This window comes from Cervus elaphus, chromosome 12 (genome assembly GCF_910594005.1).
Source record: "Cervus elaphus chromosome 12, mCerEla1.1, whole genome shotgun sequence".
Lineage (NCBI taxonomy): Eukaryota > Metazoa > Chordata > Mammalia > Artiodactyla > Cervidae > Cervus > Cervus elaphus.
In genome coordinates this window covers 94,080,081-94,098,042 of record NC_057826.1, presented here as the reverse complement: position 1 = coordinate 94,098,042, position 17,962 = coordinate 94,080,081, and the positions used below count along the sequence as shown (strand labels likewise).

At 43.7% G+C, this 17,962-nt stretch overlaps 1 protein-coding gene across 1 annotated transcript in view; it reads right to left on the bottom strand.

Moving 5' to 3' along the window:
• The window catches only part of SFXN1 (sideroflexin 1), a 51,848-nt gene that overhangs the window by 9,538 nt on the left and 24,348 nt on the right, over positions 1-17,962 (bottom strand). Inside the window, exons 3-8 of the mRNA XM_043920033.1 lie at positions 11,781-11,951; positions 10,770-10,868; positions 9,184-9,259; positions 8,533-8,618; positions 7,189-7,316; positions 4,018-4,067 (exon numbers count right to left, since the gene is read on the bottom strand). Of these exons, the coding sequence (XP_043775968.1) occupies positions 4,018-4,067; positions 7,189-7,316; positions 8,533-8,618; positions 9,184-9,259; positions 10,770-10,868; positions 11,781-11,951 (610 nt within the window). The remainder of the gene's footprint in view (positions 1-4,017; positions 4,068-7,188; positions 7,317-8,532; positions 8,619-9,183; positions 9,260-10,769; positions 10,869-11,780; positions 11,952-17,962) is intronic.

Sequence of the window (17,962 nt, the reverse complement as noted above, 5' to 3'; positions counted from 1 at the left end):
TGGTCCTGAGAGCAGGGCCCAAGCCTTATTCCTATGATAATGGCACCCAGCACATTGCTTGGCGTGCAACAGGCATTCACCCAAGGCCTGCTGCATCAAATGAATGGACAAATAAATGCTCCAGTCACACTCCATTAGCAGACAACCCTGAAAATCTACGGAGTAGACAGAGTCGTCCATCTTTATTAAAGAAAATATAAATGAACAAGAACTTCAGGAATGAGGAGTTCTTATCTGACCCAATTCATATCAACTTTGTTCTCAATGAAAAGTGCCAGCAAGGTAAAGAGACCACAGGAGCTATTCTTCAAGAAAACTGCTGGGTAAAGCACCAGCTTTTAAGCAGTGAACTTTTGGTTTACTGCAAAGATTTCGGTGAGTCACCTGCCCACAGCTGATGCTTTTTGCTAGCACTCCGTTTGGAAAAAGACAGGGCGTGGGGGGAGGATGAGTCACGCCGAATGCTCCCCAAGCTCACCGTTTAAAAAAGCCAAGAACATTCAATTCCTTTCACGTCTGCAGAGGAGTTTGGTCACATCCAAGGTGAAAGCCCCGAGAAGTACCTCCTTGCAGGGAGGCACATCTGCCTGCTGGAGTTGTGGGAGCAGAGGGCCGCCCGACCCAGGCAGACGTGGCCGCCCACGTGGACATGATGCACGGCTGGAGAGACGATCTCTGAGCCTTTGTAAAAGGGGCTCAGAAAAGCCTCCCTTTCCGAATAGCATGTGAAAGCGCTCTGCAGACGGAAGTGTATGGACACAAAAATAAGCTGCTTCCACATCTGCTTTCACAACGGCCACACTATCAGTGAAGTCCTACAGTCCTCGCTACGTGGGCAAAAATGCAGTATTCTGACGCAACAACCCTGAATGGGGGAGTGGGATGTATGTCTGAGGAGCTCAACATGTAGCCATAGCTTTTCCAAAAGCATCATCCTCCACAGAGGTCTGAACCAGCTGAGCAGCAGCCAGACCCTGACAGCCAGTGAGGCCCTTGGATGGATCCATGATCCGCTCTGACCGCCTGCCCTCATCGCCCCACGGCTTCTGATGCCAGCAGCCTCCCGCCCAATGTGAGGCCTGCAGAGGGGGAGTGGGGCAGGCAGGGGGAAGCAAGGCGGCCCACCTCCAAATTATTGTTGAAGGGCACAGCACCAAGCAAGCCGAAAACCACAACCCACGGAGGAAGGACAAGGAAGACAAACACAACAGTTACTCATTTTCCATGTGAAAAACCCTAGGGCCACGTGGGAGTAGGGCTAACTGCTTGCATCATTTGCTGGCTGCTTCATGGAAGAACATGCCAGGCTGTATCTGTAGCAATTTCTGTCTGTCCCAGCAGGAAAACGATGCAATATGCCCAACTCTGTCTCCTGGCCAGTGTCTGTTACCAAGATACTAGAGTAACGGCTGCAACTTTGCCAACAACACTGAAGCCCCGGGAGTTCAAGGGCATGACAGTCAGGAGAAAGGATCAAGTTCACGTCACTGTTTCCTCTGGTGAGCTAACTTCAGCATGAATGTAGGTCTGCATGCAGACTCTCTCACGGAATTTCTGGAATCCCAAGCCCACATGAGCACCCATGCGTGCTCAATACCCACAGCCAGGAGTGAGACGGCCAGGGAGTAACGTCCCCACAGCAGTGGCAAAGGGCCAGACTTGGAGCCTCACTGCAGAGGTGGGCTGCTGACACCGCTCTGCTAATCGGGTGCTGGGTGGTGTTGGAGAGGCAGAGAGAAAGGACTGGGAAAGCTTTGATGGTGGGGACACTGCCACTGAAGGTGGTCTCCCCACTGCATTCACAGTTGCTGATTCACGACAATCATACACTATTGGTGGAATGACCCACACTTAGTATTCCTCTCCTGCAAAAGTTTACTTTTATGCCAGACAAACAGGATGAGATGACTGTCTCCAAGCCTTGTATCTACTCGGAAATCTGATCTTGCTTTAAAAGTCTGATTTTGCTTAAAGTCTGCAGGAGGGGGAGGTTGGATTTATTAAATATGTTCTTTGATTCTCTGTTGCCCCTGAAGCTGGCCTGCCAATACCTCAAGAAATTAACAATCAGGAAAATACAAACGTTGCCTGGGTCAACATATGCCCTTGCAGAAGGACTATAATCCCAACGTCTTATCAGATCAAGAGCTAGCAGTGAAGAACACAGTGTATCAATTCCGTATCTGTAAAGTTAAGGAGCCACTAGATGTTCTACTTCCGACTAGCATCCTGGAGGATAATGCTGATGGCCCCTCTCTAAGTTCATTTGATGGGTTTTCTCCTTCAAAGCCTAAATCACTTCCCATAAGGAAAGCAGGGATAGATAGAGAAAGGAGCGTCAATTTTTTTTTTTTTTTTAGATTATCTGAAAATCACTGAGACATCAAAGTTGGTGAGTTTTAGATGTTTACATAATTTAGTAGTTTTCAGATCTAGTCACTGTTCTAGTACATACACTAATTCCTTGGCAGCTTTAAAGAGTTCATCTGTTTACATAATATGGCAGCTTCAAGATCTAGTCCCTGTTCCAGCACACACACTAATCCCTGAGCAGCTTTAAAGAATTCATCGTTTCTAAATTCTGCAGAGGAAAGAGACTTCAGCAAAGCCTTTTCATGAATCCTCAAGTAAGAGCTTATCAAAGTAGGTAAGATGTCAAATGAGGTCACCTTCACATTTTGGTCTTCACTAATAGCTTTACTGGTTAAATCAGTGAAACTGTCTTACATTTTTGTTTAATCTTACAATTAAGACTGTAGAAGTCCACCAGGAGATGGATGGAGACTCAGAAGGCAGGTGAGAAAGCTGCCTCCTGGGGGCAGTCCAGGGATCTGTGGGTTGCCCGGAATGCTCTGAGGAGAACGGCTGGATCACTACAGAGACAGTGCGACACCCCATCACACCATTCACACCGCAGCGTGAGACTGCTAGAGGAAGAAGCTCCGAAGCTCCCGGGAGAGAATGAGCGGGCTGCCGAGGAGAGGGCCCTCTTTCTTGTTCTAACATGGGGTTGGTACATCTGACATGCCGGTCAAATGAGGCACTCAATACTATTGTTTTTTCAAAGCATACTTTCTTGGCTTATTGTCTGAGAATGTGATTGTATTGAAAGTATTTGGTGTTGGCCTTAATTTTCCCTTCCGGAGCCCATAGGGTGAATACAGGTCAATTGACTTGTCAGACATTTAGAATTTTCCTAATCACAGAAATCATTCAGAAAGCGTCAGGTCTATGAACCATGTCCTTCTTTCAAAGTCTGGTAGTTCTCTCGATGTGACGGTTCTGTCGCTAAAACCCAAAGCAGTTCACCCTGAGAGCGCTGCAGTGTTTACAACACACCTGCTCCCCCAGCCAGGAACTGGATCGTTCCTCCGGTAGGAGTAAAGGTGTCAGATTCCAAGCACAGCAGGAGCCAGAGGAGTTACCCCATCCCCTCTTTCCTACCCATTACAAGAAACTAGAAAGCTGAGGTGAAGCATAAATACAGCTGCGTCTGAGTCGTGGAGACCGCAAGAATGCAGACAATGCCCTGCGGTTTCTCAGTTCCAGTTTCATCCTGGAATATTTTCAGACTCTGAGGGGAGGCGGCTGACAGATTAAGGGATTGTTATAGATGATTACCACAGGAAAATACATCTAGGCACTAATTCAGTATTCTGTGAAGCTACTACTCCCAATTATTCTTTCTTTTCAGATAGTATGTTCAGGGACTTATAAACAAATCATTCCAAATTCATACCCTCTCTTCATGATTACTCAGCGAGGGACCTGACTGATAACTAAGATAAGTGTGTCCTTGGGCTATGGCCACGCAAGAGTGGCAGCATTCAACAAATGAAAGATTTATGAGAGCTTTTTCAAATATTTATTAGAAATAAAATATTCCATCAAGTGTCCAATTTCCACTGGCCTTCAAATTCTTTCCTCACTATCCACGTGGGAAACAAGTCTGTATAGTTTGAGGTCTGCAGACAAATTGTAAGGATTGAGACAAGGATAAACAGAACTGGGACTTACCTTGAGAAAGGCTTTCTTTTCCAGAGTATTCATGATAAATGGAGGGATGGCTGCAAGTAAAGACAGACCCGCTTAAATCGTGGTTAATGTCTATTTTCAGCTCATGTTTTTTTTTCCCTCAAGAATTTCACGAAAAGCTTATATTACTTGCAGACTAGTTTCACACTGGCAGAGTAAAAGCAATTGCAATATTCTTTAAAATATCTTAGCATTAAAAAAACTCCCACTGTTTCCATTTGTTAAAGTTTTGAAAAATAACACAACGCTCTATGCCAGCTAGAAAATTTTGTGATCTTGAAGAGAACTTTAACATTAAATATGCAACAATGCAAACATCAACAACTTTCCCCTCCTGTACCAATGATACAAATGCAGGCGTCCCCGGATGTCCACCCCTGTGGAGTACAGTAGAAAAATTCCTGCCTTGAGTCACACAGACCACTTGTTAGCTGGGTGATCCAGAAAAAGTTACCTCACTGCTCTGAGCCTCGTTTTCTGTTTCCTCATCTATATAATAGGGATAACTGTATCGAACTAGCCAGGACGATAAGCTGCAATGATGCACGTAAAACATCAGATAGCATAGTTCATTTACTCATGATTCAGACTAAACTATCCATCAGACTAAACTGTCACAGCAATTTCAATACGTCAATTACCTTTAGAGATGTTGCTGGGTTATAAAGACTGTCTCTTCTCCTGGGACTAAATAATGTTTAAGATAACCAAGCCAGTGGAAACAAATCTGTTGGGATGACTAAACTCCAAAGAGGAGCCTTGTATTTCAAAATGGGAAAGAGCAAAACCAAAAGCCTACCCAGTGCAGAAGCTGGAGTGGCCCACCTTGGTCTCATAAAATCTGGAGACCTGGGCTCAGCAGGTGTGCCAGGCGGCCTCCCCACCTCCTCGCAGGTCAGTGACAACGTGCTGGCCCCTGACTCTGCAGACTCTGGGCCTACATTTCATGACTGTGGTTTCCTCAGTTCACCCACCCCTACAGTGCACACCGCTGTTGCACAATGATGTCTTTGTTAAATCACTTAACGGTGGCTAATTAGTTCAGTTCAGTTCAGTTGCTCAGTCGTGTCTGACACTTTGCGACCCCATGGACTGCAGCACGCCAGGCCTCCCTGTCCATCACAAACTCCTGGAGCTTGCTCAAACTGATATCCATTGAGTCGGTGATGCCATCCAACCATCTCATCCTCTGTCGTCCCCTTGTCCTCCTGCCCTCAATCTTTCCCAGCATCAGTCTTTTCCAATGAGGCAGCTCTTCACATCAGATGACCAAAGTACTGGAGTTTCAGCTTCAGCATCTGTTCTTCCAATAAATATCCGGGACTGAGTTCCTTTAGGATGGACTGGTTGGATCTCCTTGCAGTCCAAGGGACTCTCAAGAGTCTTCTCCATACCACAGTTCAAAAGCATCAATCCTTTGGTGCTCAGCTTTCTTTATGGTCCAGCTCTCACATCCATACATGACTACCGGAAAAACCACAGCTTTGACTAGACGGACCTTTGTCAGCAAAGTAATGTCTCTGCTTTTTAATCAGAAAACCAATTAGCTGGAGTGCCAGTAGTTGGAATGGAAGAAAGTTTTCTTTAACTTTTGTGTGCTCACTCCTACTTGTGAGGAATGCTGATGAGCATTCTCAGAGACAAAAGGAATTTAAAGCAAGAAACAAATAAATATCCCTGGGGAAACGTGACAGCAATCAATTAAGTATGCTTCCTTTGAGGGCTTAGTAAATGACCAAGGGCTGTTTGCATTCAATTTACACAAGGAAATTGAAGATACTCATTTCTATTTTCTTTTTTCTTTAAAGAGTAACAGACTCTTGGGCCCTGTGGTTTCTGAGAACCTTGAGAGTCCTGGTCTGAGTGTAGCTGAAAAACTTTAGGAGTAGATCAGAGATTCTCCGTGGAACTAAGTCACAACAGAGATCTTTTGCATTTCGTCATGCTGAGTCCAAGTCTAATGGACAAAACTGAGTCCATACTGGCAGCCATTTTACTCATAGTTGTTGGAATTAACCCAACTTGGTTTGTGTTCCAATGGTTTCCAATTGATACAAATAAATCCTCAGTATAAAATATTCTTATTCAAGAACTGTTAGAAGTTTCTTGTCAAGATTGATAAAGACCAAATTCTTTCTCTTCGAATTCTCATCACCCATACTGTCAACTGCCCTGGTCCGTCCACCGCCCTGACCAGTCTCCAATCACCAGTCTCGGCTCCTCTTCAGCTGACTCTCAACATGGCGCCAGAGCCGTGCAGGTCAAGCCCGAGTTGCGTTATTATCACTACTTCCCTGCTCAAAACCCTGCATGGCCTCCCACCCCTCGGATTAAAGCCAGGACTCCAAATGCCTGCAGAGCCATCCATGCTCTGCCCCCGTCAGCCCGGCTCCCGTCTACTGCCCCTGCCCCCTTCTCTCTCCCCACGTGGCCCTGTGATGCTTCCAAGCCACCAGGCGTGCCTCAGCCATCTCTTGCTGTTCCATCTGCCCCAGAAGATGCATCCCTGGAACCACCCTCCCCCTTATCTGCCCAATCTACTTCTGTCACCGAGCAGGACCTCTGGGGTCTTCCTGGGACAGACCCCGTCCCCCACATCCTCTGCTGCAGCTCCTCTCTGAAGCACCCAGATAACAGTATCTCAGGATGATCATGAGCACACAGCCCCCAGACTGTCCGGTGCCTAAGGACTGATGCTGCTAACCCCTTGCTACCTTACCATCAACCAATCTGGGAACTGTGCCGGAGCCAGCCACACGCCCCGCGGCACCCCTCCCCACCGTGTGGCCTTTCAAAATGCTTTGCTTTTTAATGCGTTGGGGTTTTCAGGGCCTGAGCCGCTGTTGCCCTTGCACAGCCCTGCAATAGGTGTTCCTCTTCTCCAGACTCTGTCCTCTGGTGTTGTTTGGCCTCACTGTACACACAGACTTGTGTTTGATAACACCTCCACTCCGAGATCCCTACCCTCGGTATCCGCTGAGCCCTGATAACCATCTCACAGATTACACATTTGACTTATCTGGCCAGTTTTCTGCCTCCCCCGCCAGATGCCGCCTCAGGAGGGATCCTTCACGGCTGGTGCTCACTGGCACACCAACGCCTGTTCAAGCAAGACGTGCCAAGTACACGAGCAGATGCCAAGGTTCTCCTCACCCATGCCAGGGGCTGCCATCAGGATCCTGGAGACAACTACTTGCGTGATGGCTTGTTTGGCAGCACTTGCCGACTCGCCCAGGCGGTTCCCGTTCTCGTCTGTGACCGGAATGCCAACTTTGAGTTCCCTGGAGAGCAAGACACGTGCAAAGTTCATGCACAGGCGGTTCATGGAACAGCTGGAAACAGCACTTAGGCTGTGAAAGATCCAGTCCCTACTTAATCCAAAAATGCACTCCAGAGTCATTTTTGGCCCTAATAAGCCTTATTTTTAAATGCCGTGAACAAGCTTAATCCTTGTGGGATAGATACAAGAAGGGAACAACACTGGCAAACTTTGTAAAAGAAAAAAAAAAAAAGGTAGCATTTTGAATAACAATAGAACTCAAAGGATGAATAGGTAACTTAAAGAAATGCAGGCAAGGCTTAATTGGGCAGCAGCGGGAGCGACAACAAGTACCAGCTCCCTTTTCTAGCCTGCTGGCTCCCTAGGGGCTTGCTAGCTCCCTCGGTTGGGGGCCAGCTTGCTCCTTATGTGGGCTGAGGGTAGGGGTGTGTCCAGGGGCCCAGCGGACGGTGGCTTAGGCACTTTGCCCAGTCCTTAGGTTGCCTGTGCCCGCCCCAGCCCCCTGCTTTTGCTCCAGGCTCTCCAAAAGTGGGAGCTGGCTTTTTTGGTCTCTTTGTATCTTTTCTCCAGGATCTGCCCTAACAATGAAGCCTTGCCTGAATTTCTAAAAAAAAAAAAAAAAATGAGACAGATACAATTCACAGCATCATTAAGTAAACTAACTACACTGATAGGGCAGTGGCAAGTACAGGCACTATTGAATATTTAACTGTGGTCACTAATGCTATAATTATAGCTCCTCTGTTACCCTGTTTTTCGTTATCCATTCCAAAATGCTTTTTTTTTTCATTCTTCCTTCTCCTTTAATTTTTGCCAGTACTAAAAAATACTTCCAAAGATACAGATTAATATTATCTTAAACCCTAAAAGGGAATCTGGGTGGGGGAAGAACCTATTTTATAGAATAAGCTTTCTGGGCACAGACCTAAGTCTGAGATCTATTTTTTTAAACTTTGTATCATACAGAAGTAGAGAGACTAGTCCAAATCCCATATGCTCATCAGTCCCCTTTAATAATCAGCAACTCAGAGCGGACCCTGTTTCATCAACGAACCCATCCTCACCCCGTTACCAGATTATATGGAAGCAAATCTCATACAATTTCACCTGCAAATATTAAAATAAAACAAAAGTTTTTAAAGTTTCAACAAAGCAAGTTACTAGAAGAGCTCCTACTGTCACGCACAGCCCTCTCCAGGAGGGCACACTGACCTTACCTCTGCCTCATTAACGGGATATTGATGCAGTTGGCCGCAGCCACAGCAGCGAAGGGGACGAAGCGTCCTATGAGCGGAGAGACATGCTGCGGAAAAGACAGTTCCAAAAGCGAGATCTTACTTTTTCTACAGCACTGAACGCAAATACTTATTTCTCCTCAAAAACCATTACCAATGCAGAGTCCTACTTGTACAGAAACGCAGGCCATAGTTATGCTCAAAACTTGTTTCCTAGAGGTTATTTTTCTATTGCCAGCCTGGGCATCCTGGGACCAGGAGGGCACCCATGACATTTTGGTGGCTGCACGTGGCTGAGGGAGTAGGGGTTTTGAGGGCCCAAAGTCTTGGGTTTAGGTGCGGACTCCTCTGCCTCTTCAGAGGGGTGCCCTGAGGCATCCTGCCCAGCGCCCAGCCTCGGTGGCGGGCGGTGGGGAAGCATTTAGCACTTAACACACAGGGTCAGGTACAAACAAGTGTCTTGGCAAATGTTATTAGTGACGATATAATTAAAAAAAAAAACCAGTTGAAGATGATGACTATAATAAGAAAGTCATCAGACTTGAACTATTTTGAGAAATAACAGAGAGACTGAGGGCCAGGTAGGTGAGAACAAATTAAGACGCTTTACTACGGAGACACAAGCCTGAGTACCTTGGTTAACGCGTTGAGTCCTAGCGCTGTCGCTACAGCACCTGTCGTTGCAGAAACGTAAGCTGTCCCCAGTTCACTGAAAAGGAGGAAGACGGCACATCAACAACGAGTGTATGTCGGAAAACCCAAGGCCAGCATTTTGGGAAGAAATGAGGAAGACTAAGAACAGAGATTCCATCAAACATCACACACATGAACTTGCTGATGAAACACGAACAGGCTCAAGAGCAGCCCTGCGGCGGCCAAGCCGGAAGAGGGGCGGGGAGGGAGGGCCTGGGAGTTTGGGTTTAGCGGACGCAAACCACTGTATATAAAACGGATCAACAACAGCGTTCTCCTGCTCAGCACAGGGAACCACATTCAACATCCCGTGACAGACAACGACAGGGAAGAACATGAAAAAGAATGTGCATTTTAACCGCATCACTTGGTGGCACAGTAGGAACACAACACTGTAAATCAAGCATACTTCAATAAAATAAATTAAAAAAAAAAGATTCATCAGTGATATATTCAGCTCTGCCAGCAGCATAGAAAAAGGAAGCAGACCCACATAAAAATGGCATTCTGCACATATAACCGAACTATCATGCCGAACATGTAGACATGCAGAATATGTGTGTCTGGGGGAGGGGAAGGAAGGAAGCTGTGACTGGGCACGAAGCTACAAATGTGGAGAAATGCATATTAGCTTAAAGGTTTGTAGCATATGGACTTAAATAAAAAATACTTCTCAAAATATTGCTATACATACTGAAAGTAAAAATGCAGGGCAGCCATTCTTAAAATGACATCTTACTGTATAAAGATACTAAAAGTCTTATCCTCAAAATACAAGTAAGCCCAAGCAGTTCTCTATTATTTTTAAATAAATTTTAATTCAAGAATTGGATGAAATGAAGGTGCGATCAGCACTGCTGGGTTGCAGATTTCAATATTCTTTGTTCCCTAGGATGATAACAGAAGAATATAAGTGATCAAACTCAATTTAAGAGTTAAAACAAAACCAAAAATTCTTTGAAATGTTGTATAAGTTAGGCTCAAAATTTTGGTTAACTAATCACTTTAGCTTGCCTGAACATTTTTTCACAGGAGGCAAAATTTTAAATCCATTCACTTGCTTTTGGGCTCCAGAGACATCCTATTTTAAAGACAAATCAGATATAAAATCCCCTGGATTTCTTTTTTTTTCCCCCCTGGATTTCTGCAGAGACCCCCACTGCTGATGTTGCTCTCTGTGTAACCCACAGGGTGGATGGGGGTACAGAGCAGGTCATTTCTCAAGGCCTGCCCTCAGCTGCCTGCTGCGTGTTCCGTGGGGTGAAGGGGATGTGCCCTCGGGTGCGGGAGCCCTGCCTTCCTACCAGCGCCACTCACAGCACGGGTGATGCCTGAGAAGGCAGCCTGCGGCAAACTGTCATCTAGATAGAGAGGGAGGAAAAGACACACTACTGAGACACAGGCTCCTACGATTCCGAACCACATGCACAATTGGTGCAAATATATTTTTTCACCAGGAGGGCATCACCACTGGATCAAATGAACACCAGAAGAATGCAGAGGCTGGTGAAACCTTCCAGTCTTACTTGACAGTGAGGGGAGCATCTCCACTTCTGTTGGTGTAATTGACCACGGCATTGAAGGACTGGTTGATCCATTGCCAGAAGAGCACCGCTGGTGTGGTCCTGAAATAGAGAGATCCATCACACCACCACCACCGCTTGGGATCTGCCCGTCACGCAGAACAGACAACGCGAAGGCCAGGAACCAGACAGGCGACGGACTGGAGCAGGGGGGTGCGGGGTCCAGGACTGGATGTTCTGGGTCAGAGGCTGAGGACCAGTGGAGCTGGGCAGATTTTTATCCTCTCTGATTCTCAGCTTCCTCATTCATTAACTATGGATGCAACAGACTTAAGAGGGCTAGGGCAGTGGCCCTTAACCTTTATGGCGCCAGGGACCGGTTTCACAATTCTTCTACGGACTGGAGTGGGGGATGATTTTGGATGATTCAAGCTCATTACATTTATTGCACACTGTATTTCTATTATTATTACATTAGTTCCACCTCAGATCATCAGGCATTAGATCCTGGAGGATGGGGATTGCTGGGTTAAGGTGAGGATGGAGTTAAATTTTGTCTTAAACTTGTAAGGGAGCCCAGCAAAGAGCAGGCACTCACTTACTGTGACTAACGTCAGGTCCCTCCTCTTACATAAAGAAGCTACTTGTAGGCTAAGTATTTCTCATCCCTCCTCATTCTACGTATAAGCCTAGGTGTTTACACCTACATATATACTTACACTTATATTATATGAATCAATTACAAAGAGAATCTGCTTAGAGGCTTTCCAAACTTTCTTTCTCATTTTCTTTTCGGTCTAAGACTTAGGGAGAAATTCGACCTCCTTTTGGGCAACAAGGAGAGTTCTATTCAACAGAAGGAAAAGGTAAAACAACCTCCTAGGATTGTAACTTTTATACACAATGAAACGCCACATGAAATGACATTTATTTCAATAAAATCATTCAAGTACAAAAATGTGCTTTAAGCTCCTGGAATAGAAAACAAACTGTTGTTACATTGCCAGAACTTACCTATAAAATGTCATCATACAACCTGTGATGGTCATGTTCATTGGAACTTGAGCTGACATTCTTCCTATTAAAATCATCTTTTCACCAGTGTCAGGATGAAAAGCTGAATCATAGATGTACTTTGCTCTCCATAATTCATTTTCTGTGAGACCTGAAGGAACAATTCCTTGCCTAGGAAAACAGCAACAAACAACATAGCAATTGTTCATTCCAAGTATCTCAGCAGACCTAGAACATCTGTGTCTAGATAGAGGGAAAAATCAAACTATTTCATAGAGTCAGGGAAATTCCAATAACACAAAGGAGAGTATACACTTAAAATAAGCATTTTAAACCCACAAATTCAAATTATCTATAATTTGGAAAAACACAAATTTGTTGTATAATAGGGAACTATTCAACGTTGAAATATTCTTTGTTTTAAACAACATTTTAAAAATGTACTTTGAACTCTGTAAACTCTAAGATATTTTTACCTCATTAGACAAAAGCTGTGGCAACCAAGAATATGAAATCATTCTTAAACCTGTATTTTGAAAACCTTAGACTAGAAAGGTTCATTATATTTCCTTATCAAAGAAACACATATTCCTTGCAAGAAATTTAGAATATACAGAAATTCATTAGCATAACTAAAACCGTTCAAGCTTTCCCTGATTCAGTCACTGGTAATGCTTACTGAATACCCTTTCAGGCTTTTCTAGATCTATATACATGATGCGTTTATCACCTTTTTTATCAATGAAGGTAAACCTTTCTCTGTATCTTTATATATTCTTCTATATCATCTATACTGGGTCGAATACTTTCCCCCCAAAAAATTCACATTCTCATGGAACTTCAGAATATGACCTTATTTCTAAACAGGGCTGTTACTTATGTAGTTAAGATGAGGTCATGCTGGATTGCAGGGAAGTGGGGGCAAGTTCAATGGCCGATGTCGTTGTAAGACCAAGCGCAGCCACATAAAGAAGGGTGTGTGATGAGGGAGACAGAGATTTGGGTGGCACGGCTACAAGCCTAGGGCTTCCAGACGCTGGAAGAGATAAAGAAGGGCCTGCCCTAGGGCTGTCAGAGGGAACGGGCCTGCCAACACCTTGATTTCAGACCATACATTTCCACTGTTTTAAGTCACTCAGTTTGTGGTAATGTGTTAAGGCAATCATAGAAATCATCCTAATCCCCGTTGTAGGACATTGTAACTGCATTTAACCTTCTCCACTGGTAAAGGATGAGGAAGTAAACATCCTTATAAATAAAACTTTTCCCACATCCAAGATTATTTAGAAAGAAATGAGTATATTCTCTGAGATGAAAACTATGTGGAATATTAAGACTGTACATATTTTATCCTTTTTCTCTACTTGAGTAGGTCCCTTTTCTTATCCTCAGCAGCGGTACCATCATTATTATCTAGGTAACCTGTTGTACCCTTTATACAATGTGGATAATTTTGTCTAGTTAGGTTATCTGCTGTCATGAAAATCTTTATTATTATGCATTCAGGTCATGGGGTTGCAAAGAGTTGGACGCGACCGAGCGACCAAGCACAGCACAGCAGAGGAACAGAAGAAGGCTCTGCCTGGAAAGGTGTGACCCGTTTTAGGATCACAGGTATGCTCACAGACACTTCTTGCATTTTCCTGATAGTCTTTTTTTTGTCACTTAAAGTTTTTAATCTATTTGGGATTCACATTAAGATACAAATATGAGGAAGTGCTTAACTTCTGTTTCCAGTTGGCTGGTCCTCCATTCCAATACAAGGATTTCAGTGTTCTCTTTATCATCACTTGAGCTTTTATGAACGTTAGGCTTGCTTTCTGGACTTTCCACAGTAATCCCCTCATCTGATGGTGTCGAAGCCACTATTTTAATCGATGATTTATTTTTTAAATTAATTTTTTATTGGAATATAGTTGATTTATGATGCATTAGTTGCCACTGTACAACAGTCCACTTAGTATCTTGTAGACCAAGGTCCTTCACTCCGTTACTCCTCTGCTTTTTTGAAAGTACCTCCGCTATTATTTTAATTTTATAGGTTATCACAATTGTATTTTGACCAAAACTGTATTAATCTGGAGAGATCTGAAACCTCTGTACCATATCCAGGCCTACCACATATTCCTCCAGTTATTCAAAGGACTTCTTTTAATGACGACGCCCAGCGGTCTTGCACTTGCCTCACATTTATCAATTCTCTTTCTAGCCATTCTTATAGGCATAAAGGGGATTCCCTTGTGGCTCAGATGGTAAAGCGTCTGCCTACAATGTGGGAGACCTGGGTTCGATCCCTGGGTCAGGAAGATCCCCTGGAGAAGGAAATGGCAACCCACTCCAGTGTTCTTGCATGGAGAATCCCACGGACAGAGGAGCCTGGTAGGCTGCAGGCCATAGGATCGAAAGGAGTCGGAGGCGACTGAGCGACTGGTAAATGTCAATGTCAATAGGCATAAAGTGGTATTTGTTGTTTTTGTCTTTTACTTTAGACTTTCCAGTATATACCCTTTTTTCCTTCCAGTTTTGTTGAGATATAGGTAACATACAGCACCATATAAGTTTAAGATGTTCAAAATAATGACTTGACTTACATACATCATGAAATGATCAGCATAATAGTTTAGTGAACATTCATATCATACGGATACAAAACTAAAGGAACAGAAAAAGATATTGTTCCTTATGATGAGAACTCAGAATGTACTCTCTTAACAACTTTCACATATAATGTATAGAAGTGTTCATTTATCATTTATCACATCTCAAGTACTTATCTTGTAACTGGAAGTTTGTACCTTTTGACTGCTTTTATCCACTTCCTCTCCTTTACCCCCTGCCTCTGGTAACCAAAAACCTGAGCTCTTTTTCTATGAGTTTGTTTTTGCAGGATAACTGACCTACAACACTGCGTGGGCTCCTGGTACACACCACAGTGATTCAGTGCTTCTGTACGTTTCAAAATTGTAAGTCTAGCTGCCATTTGCCACCTTACAAAGATATTAAAATTATGATTCTTGATATATCCCCACAATGTACATTTCATACCTGTGACTCATTTCTTTTGTAATTAAAAAGACCCTGATGCTGGGAAAGATTGAGGGCAGGAGGAGGAGGAGGCAACAGAGGATGAGATGGTTGGATGGCCTCACCAGCTCAATGGACATGAGTTTGAGCAAACTCTGGGAGGTGGTGAAGGACAGGGAAGACTAGTGTGCTGCAGTCCTTAGGGTCATGAAGAATTGGACACTACTAAGCGACTGAACAATGACAACAATTCAGTAATTGGGAGTTTGTACCAACTGGGAGTTAATCCCCTTCACCTATTTCTCTCCTCTCTACAACCTCCTCTTCTGTGACAACCACCTGTCTGTTCTCTATATCTGTGAGCTTGCTTTTGTTTTGTTATGTTTGTTCATTTGTTTCATTTTTTAGATTCCACATACAAGTAAAATCATACAGTATTTGTCTTTCTCTGACTTGTTTCATTTAGCATAACACACCCAAGTCCAGCTGTGTTCTCAGAAATGACAAGATTTCATTCTTTTTTTTTTTTATGGCTGAGTAATATATTTTTTACATATATATATTTATCACAACTTCTTATCCATTCATCTATTGATTGGTACTTAGATTGCTTCCATATCTTGGCTATTGTAAACAATGCTGCAATAAACACAGGTGTACATATATCTTTTTTTGAATACCCAGGAGTGGAACTGATGGACTGTATGTATGGGGTTGGTGCAAAAGTAATTTTGGTTTTGCATTGCTGAATTTTGCCATTTGATACTGTAAAACATTCTTAAATAAATGTGGTTATGTTATACATCATTTTAATATGCATTCCTTGCTTTATTGTTTTTCACTATGACTTATTCAGTTCAGTTCAGTGGCTCAGTTGTGTCTGACTCTTTATGAACCCATGGACTGCAGCATGCCAGGCCTCCCTGTCCATCACCAACTCCTGGAGTTTACTCAAACTCAGGTCCGTCGAGTCAGTGATGCCATACAAGCAGTTCATCCTCCCACCTTCAATCTTTCCCAGCATCAGGGTCTTTTCAAATGAGTCAGTTCTTTGCATCACGTGGCCAAAGTATTGAAGCTTCAGCTTCAACATCAGTCCTTCCAATGAATATTCAGGACTGATTTCCTCTAGGACTGACTAGTTGGATCTCCTTATAGTCCAACGGACTCTTAAGAGTCTTCTCCAACACCACAGTTCAAAGCATCAATTCTTCAGTGCTCAGCTTTCTTTATGGTCCAACTCTCACATCTATACATGACTATTAGAAAAATCATAGCTTTGACTAGGCAGACCTTTGTTGGCAAAGTAATGTCTCTGCTTTTTAATATGCTGTCTAGGTTGGTCATAGCTTTTCTTCCAAGGAGCAAGTATCTTTTAGTTTCAAGGCTGCAGTGACCATCTGCAGTGATTTCGGAGCCCAAGAAAATGAAGTTTCTCACAATTTCCACTGTTTCCCCATTCATTTGCCATAAAGTGATGGGACCAGATGCCATGATCTTAGTTTTCTGAATGTTGAGTTTTAAGCCAACTTTTTCACTCTCCTCTTTCACTTTCATCAAGAGTCTCTTTAGTTCTTCTTTGCTTTCTGCCATAAGGGTGGATATCTGGATATCTGAGGTTATTGATATTTCTCCCAGCAATCTTGATTCCAGCTTGTGCTTCATGCAGTCTGGCATTTCGCATGATGTAGTCTGCATATAAGTTAAATATGCAGGGTGACAATAAACAGCTTTGACGTCCTTCTTTCCGGATCTGGAACCAGTCTGTTGTTCCATGTCCAGTTCTCACTATTGCTTCTTGACCTGCATACAGATTTCTCAGGAGGCAGGTCAGGAGGTCTGGTATTTCCATCTCTTTAAGAATTTTCCACAGTTTGTTGTGAAATGCTTTATTACTTGCTATATATTTCGTATTTTTTTTAGACTAGGAAATGATGTTATACAAAAGGCAAATCTGAGTGATATTCAAGTTCAAAATGGGTTGTAAAGCAGCAGAGGCAATTTGCAACATTAAAAACTCATTCAGCCCAGGAACTGCTAATGAACATACAGCGCAGTGGTGCTTCAAGAAATTTTGCAAAGGAGACAAGATCCTTGAAGATGAGGAGCCCAGCGACCAGCCATCGGAAGTTGACAAGGACCATTGAGAGCAACCATCGAAACTGATGCTCTTACACTACACAAGAAGTTGCTGAAGAACTCCACATTGACCTTTCTACGGTCGTTTGGCATTTGAAACAAACCAGAAAGGTGAAAGAGCTCGGTAAGTGGGTGCCTCGCAAGCTGACCGCAGATCAAAAAATCGTCGTTTTGAAGCGTTGTCTTCTCTTATTCTACACAACAACAATGAACTGTTTCTCAACCAGACTGTGATGTGTGACGACAAGTGGATTTTATATGACAACCAGCAACGGCCCGCTCAGTGGCTGGACTGAGAAGAGGCTCCGAAGCACTTCCCAAAGCCCAACTTGCACCCAAACAGAGGGTCATGGTCACTGTTTGGTGGTCTGCTGCTGGCCTGATCCACCACATCTTTCTGAATCCCGGCAAAACCATTCCATCTGAGAAGTGTGCTCAGCAAATTGATGAGATGCACCGAAAACTGTCACCTGCAGCCGGCACTGGTCAACAGGATGGCCCCCGATCTTCTCCATGACGACACCTGACCACACTTTGCACACTGAACACCTCAAGAGGTGAACGAGTTGGGCTACGAGGTTTTGCCTCATCCACCACGTTCACCTGACCTCTCACCAGCCAACTACCACTTCTTCAAGCATCTGAATCACTTTTTGCAGGGAAAATGCTTCCACAACCAGCAGGAGGCTTGGAAAATGCTTTCCAAGAGTTTGTTGAATCCTGAAGCATGGATTTTTATGCTACAGGAATAAATAAAACTTATTTCTCATTGGCAAAAATGCGTTGATTATAATGGTTTCTATTTTGATTAATAAAGATGTGTTTGAGCCTAGTTATAATGATTTAAAATTCACGATCCGAAACTGCAATTATGTTTGCACCACCTAATAGTTTTAATTTTTAAAGGAATCTCCATTCTATCCATTCTCACCAACAGGACATGAGGGCTCCCTTTTCTCTACATCCTCACAGAAAGTTGTTATTTGTTGTCTTTTTGATTCTGACAGGTGTGAGATGAT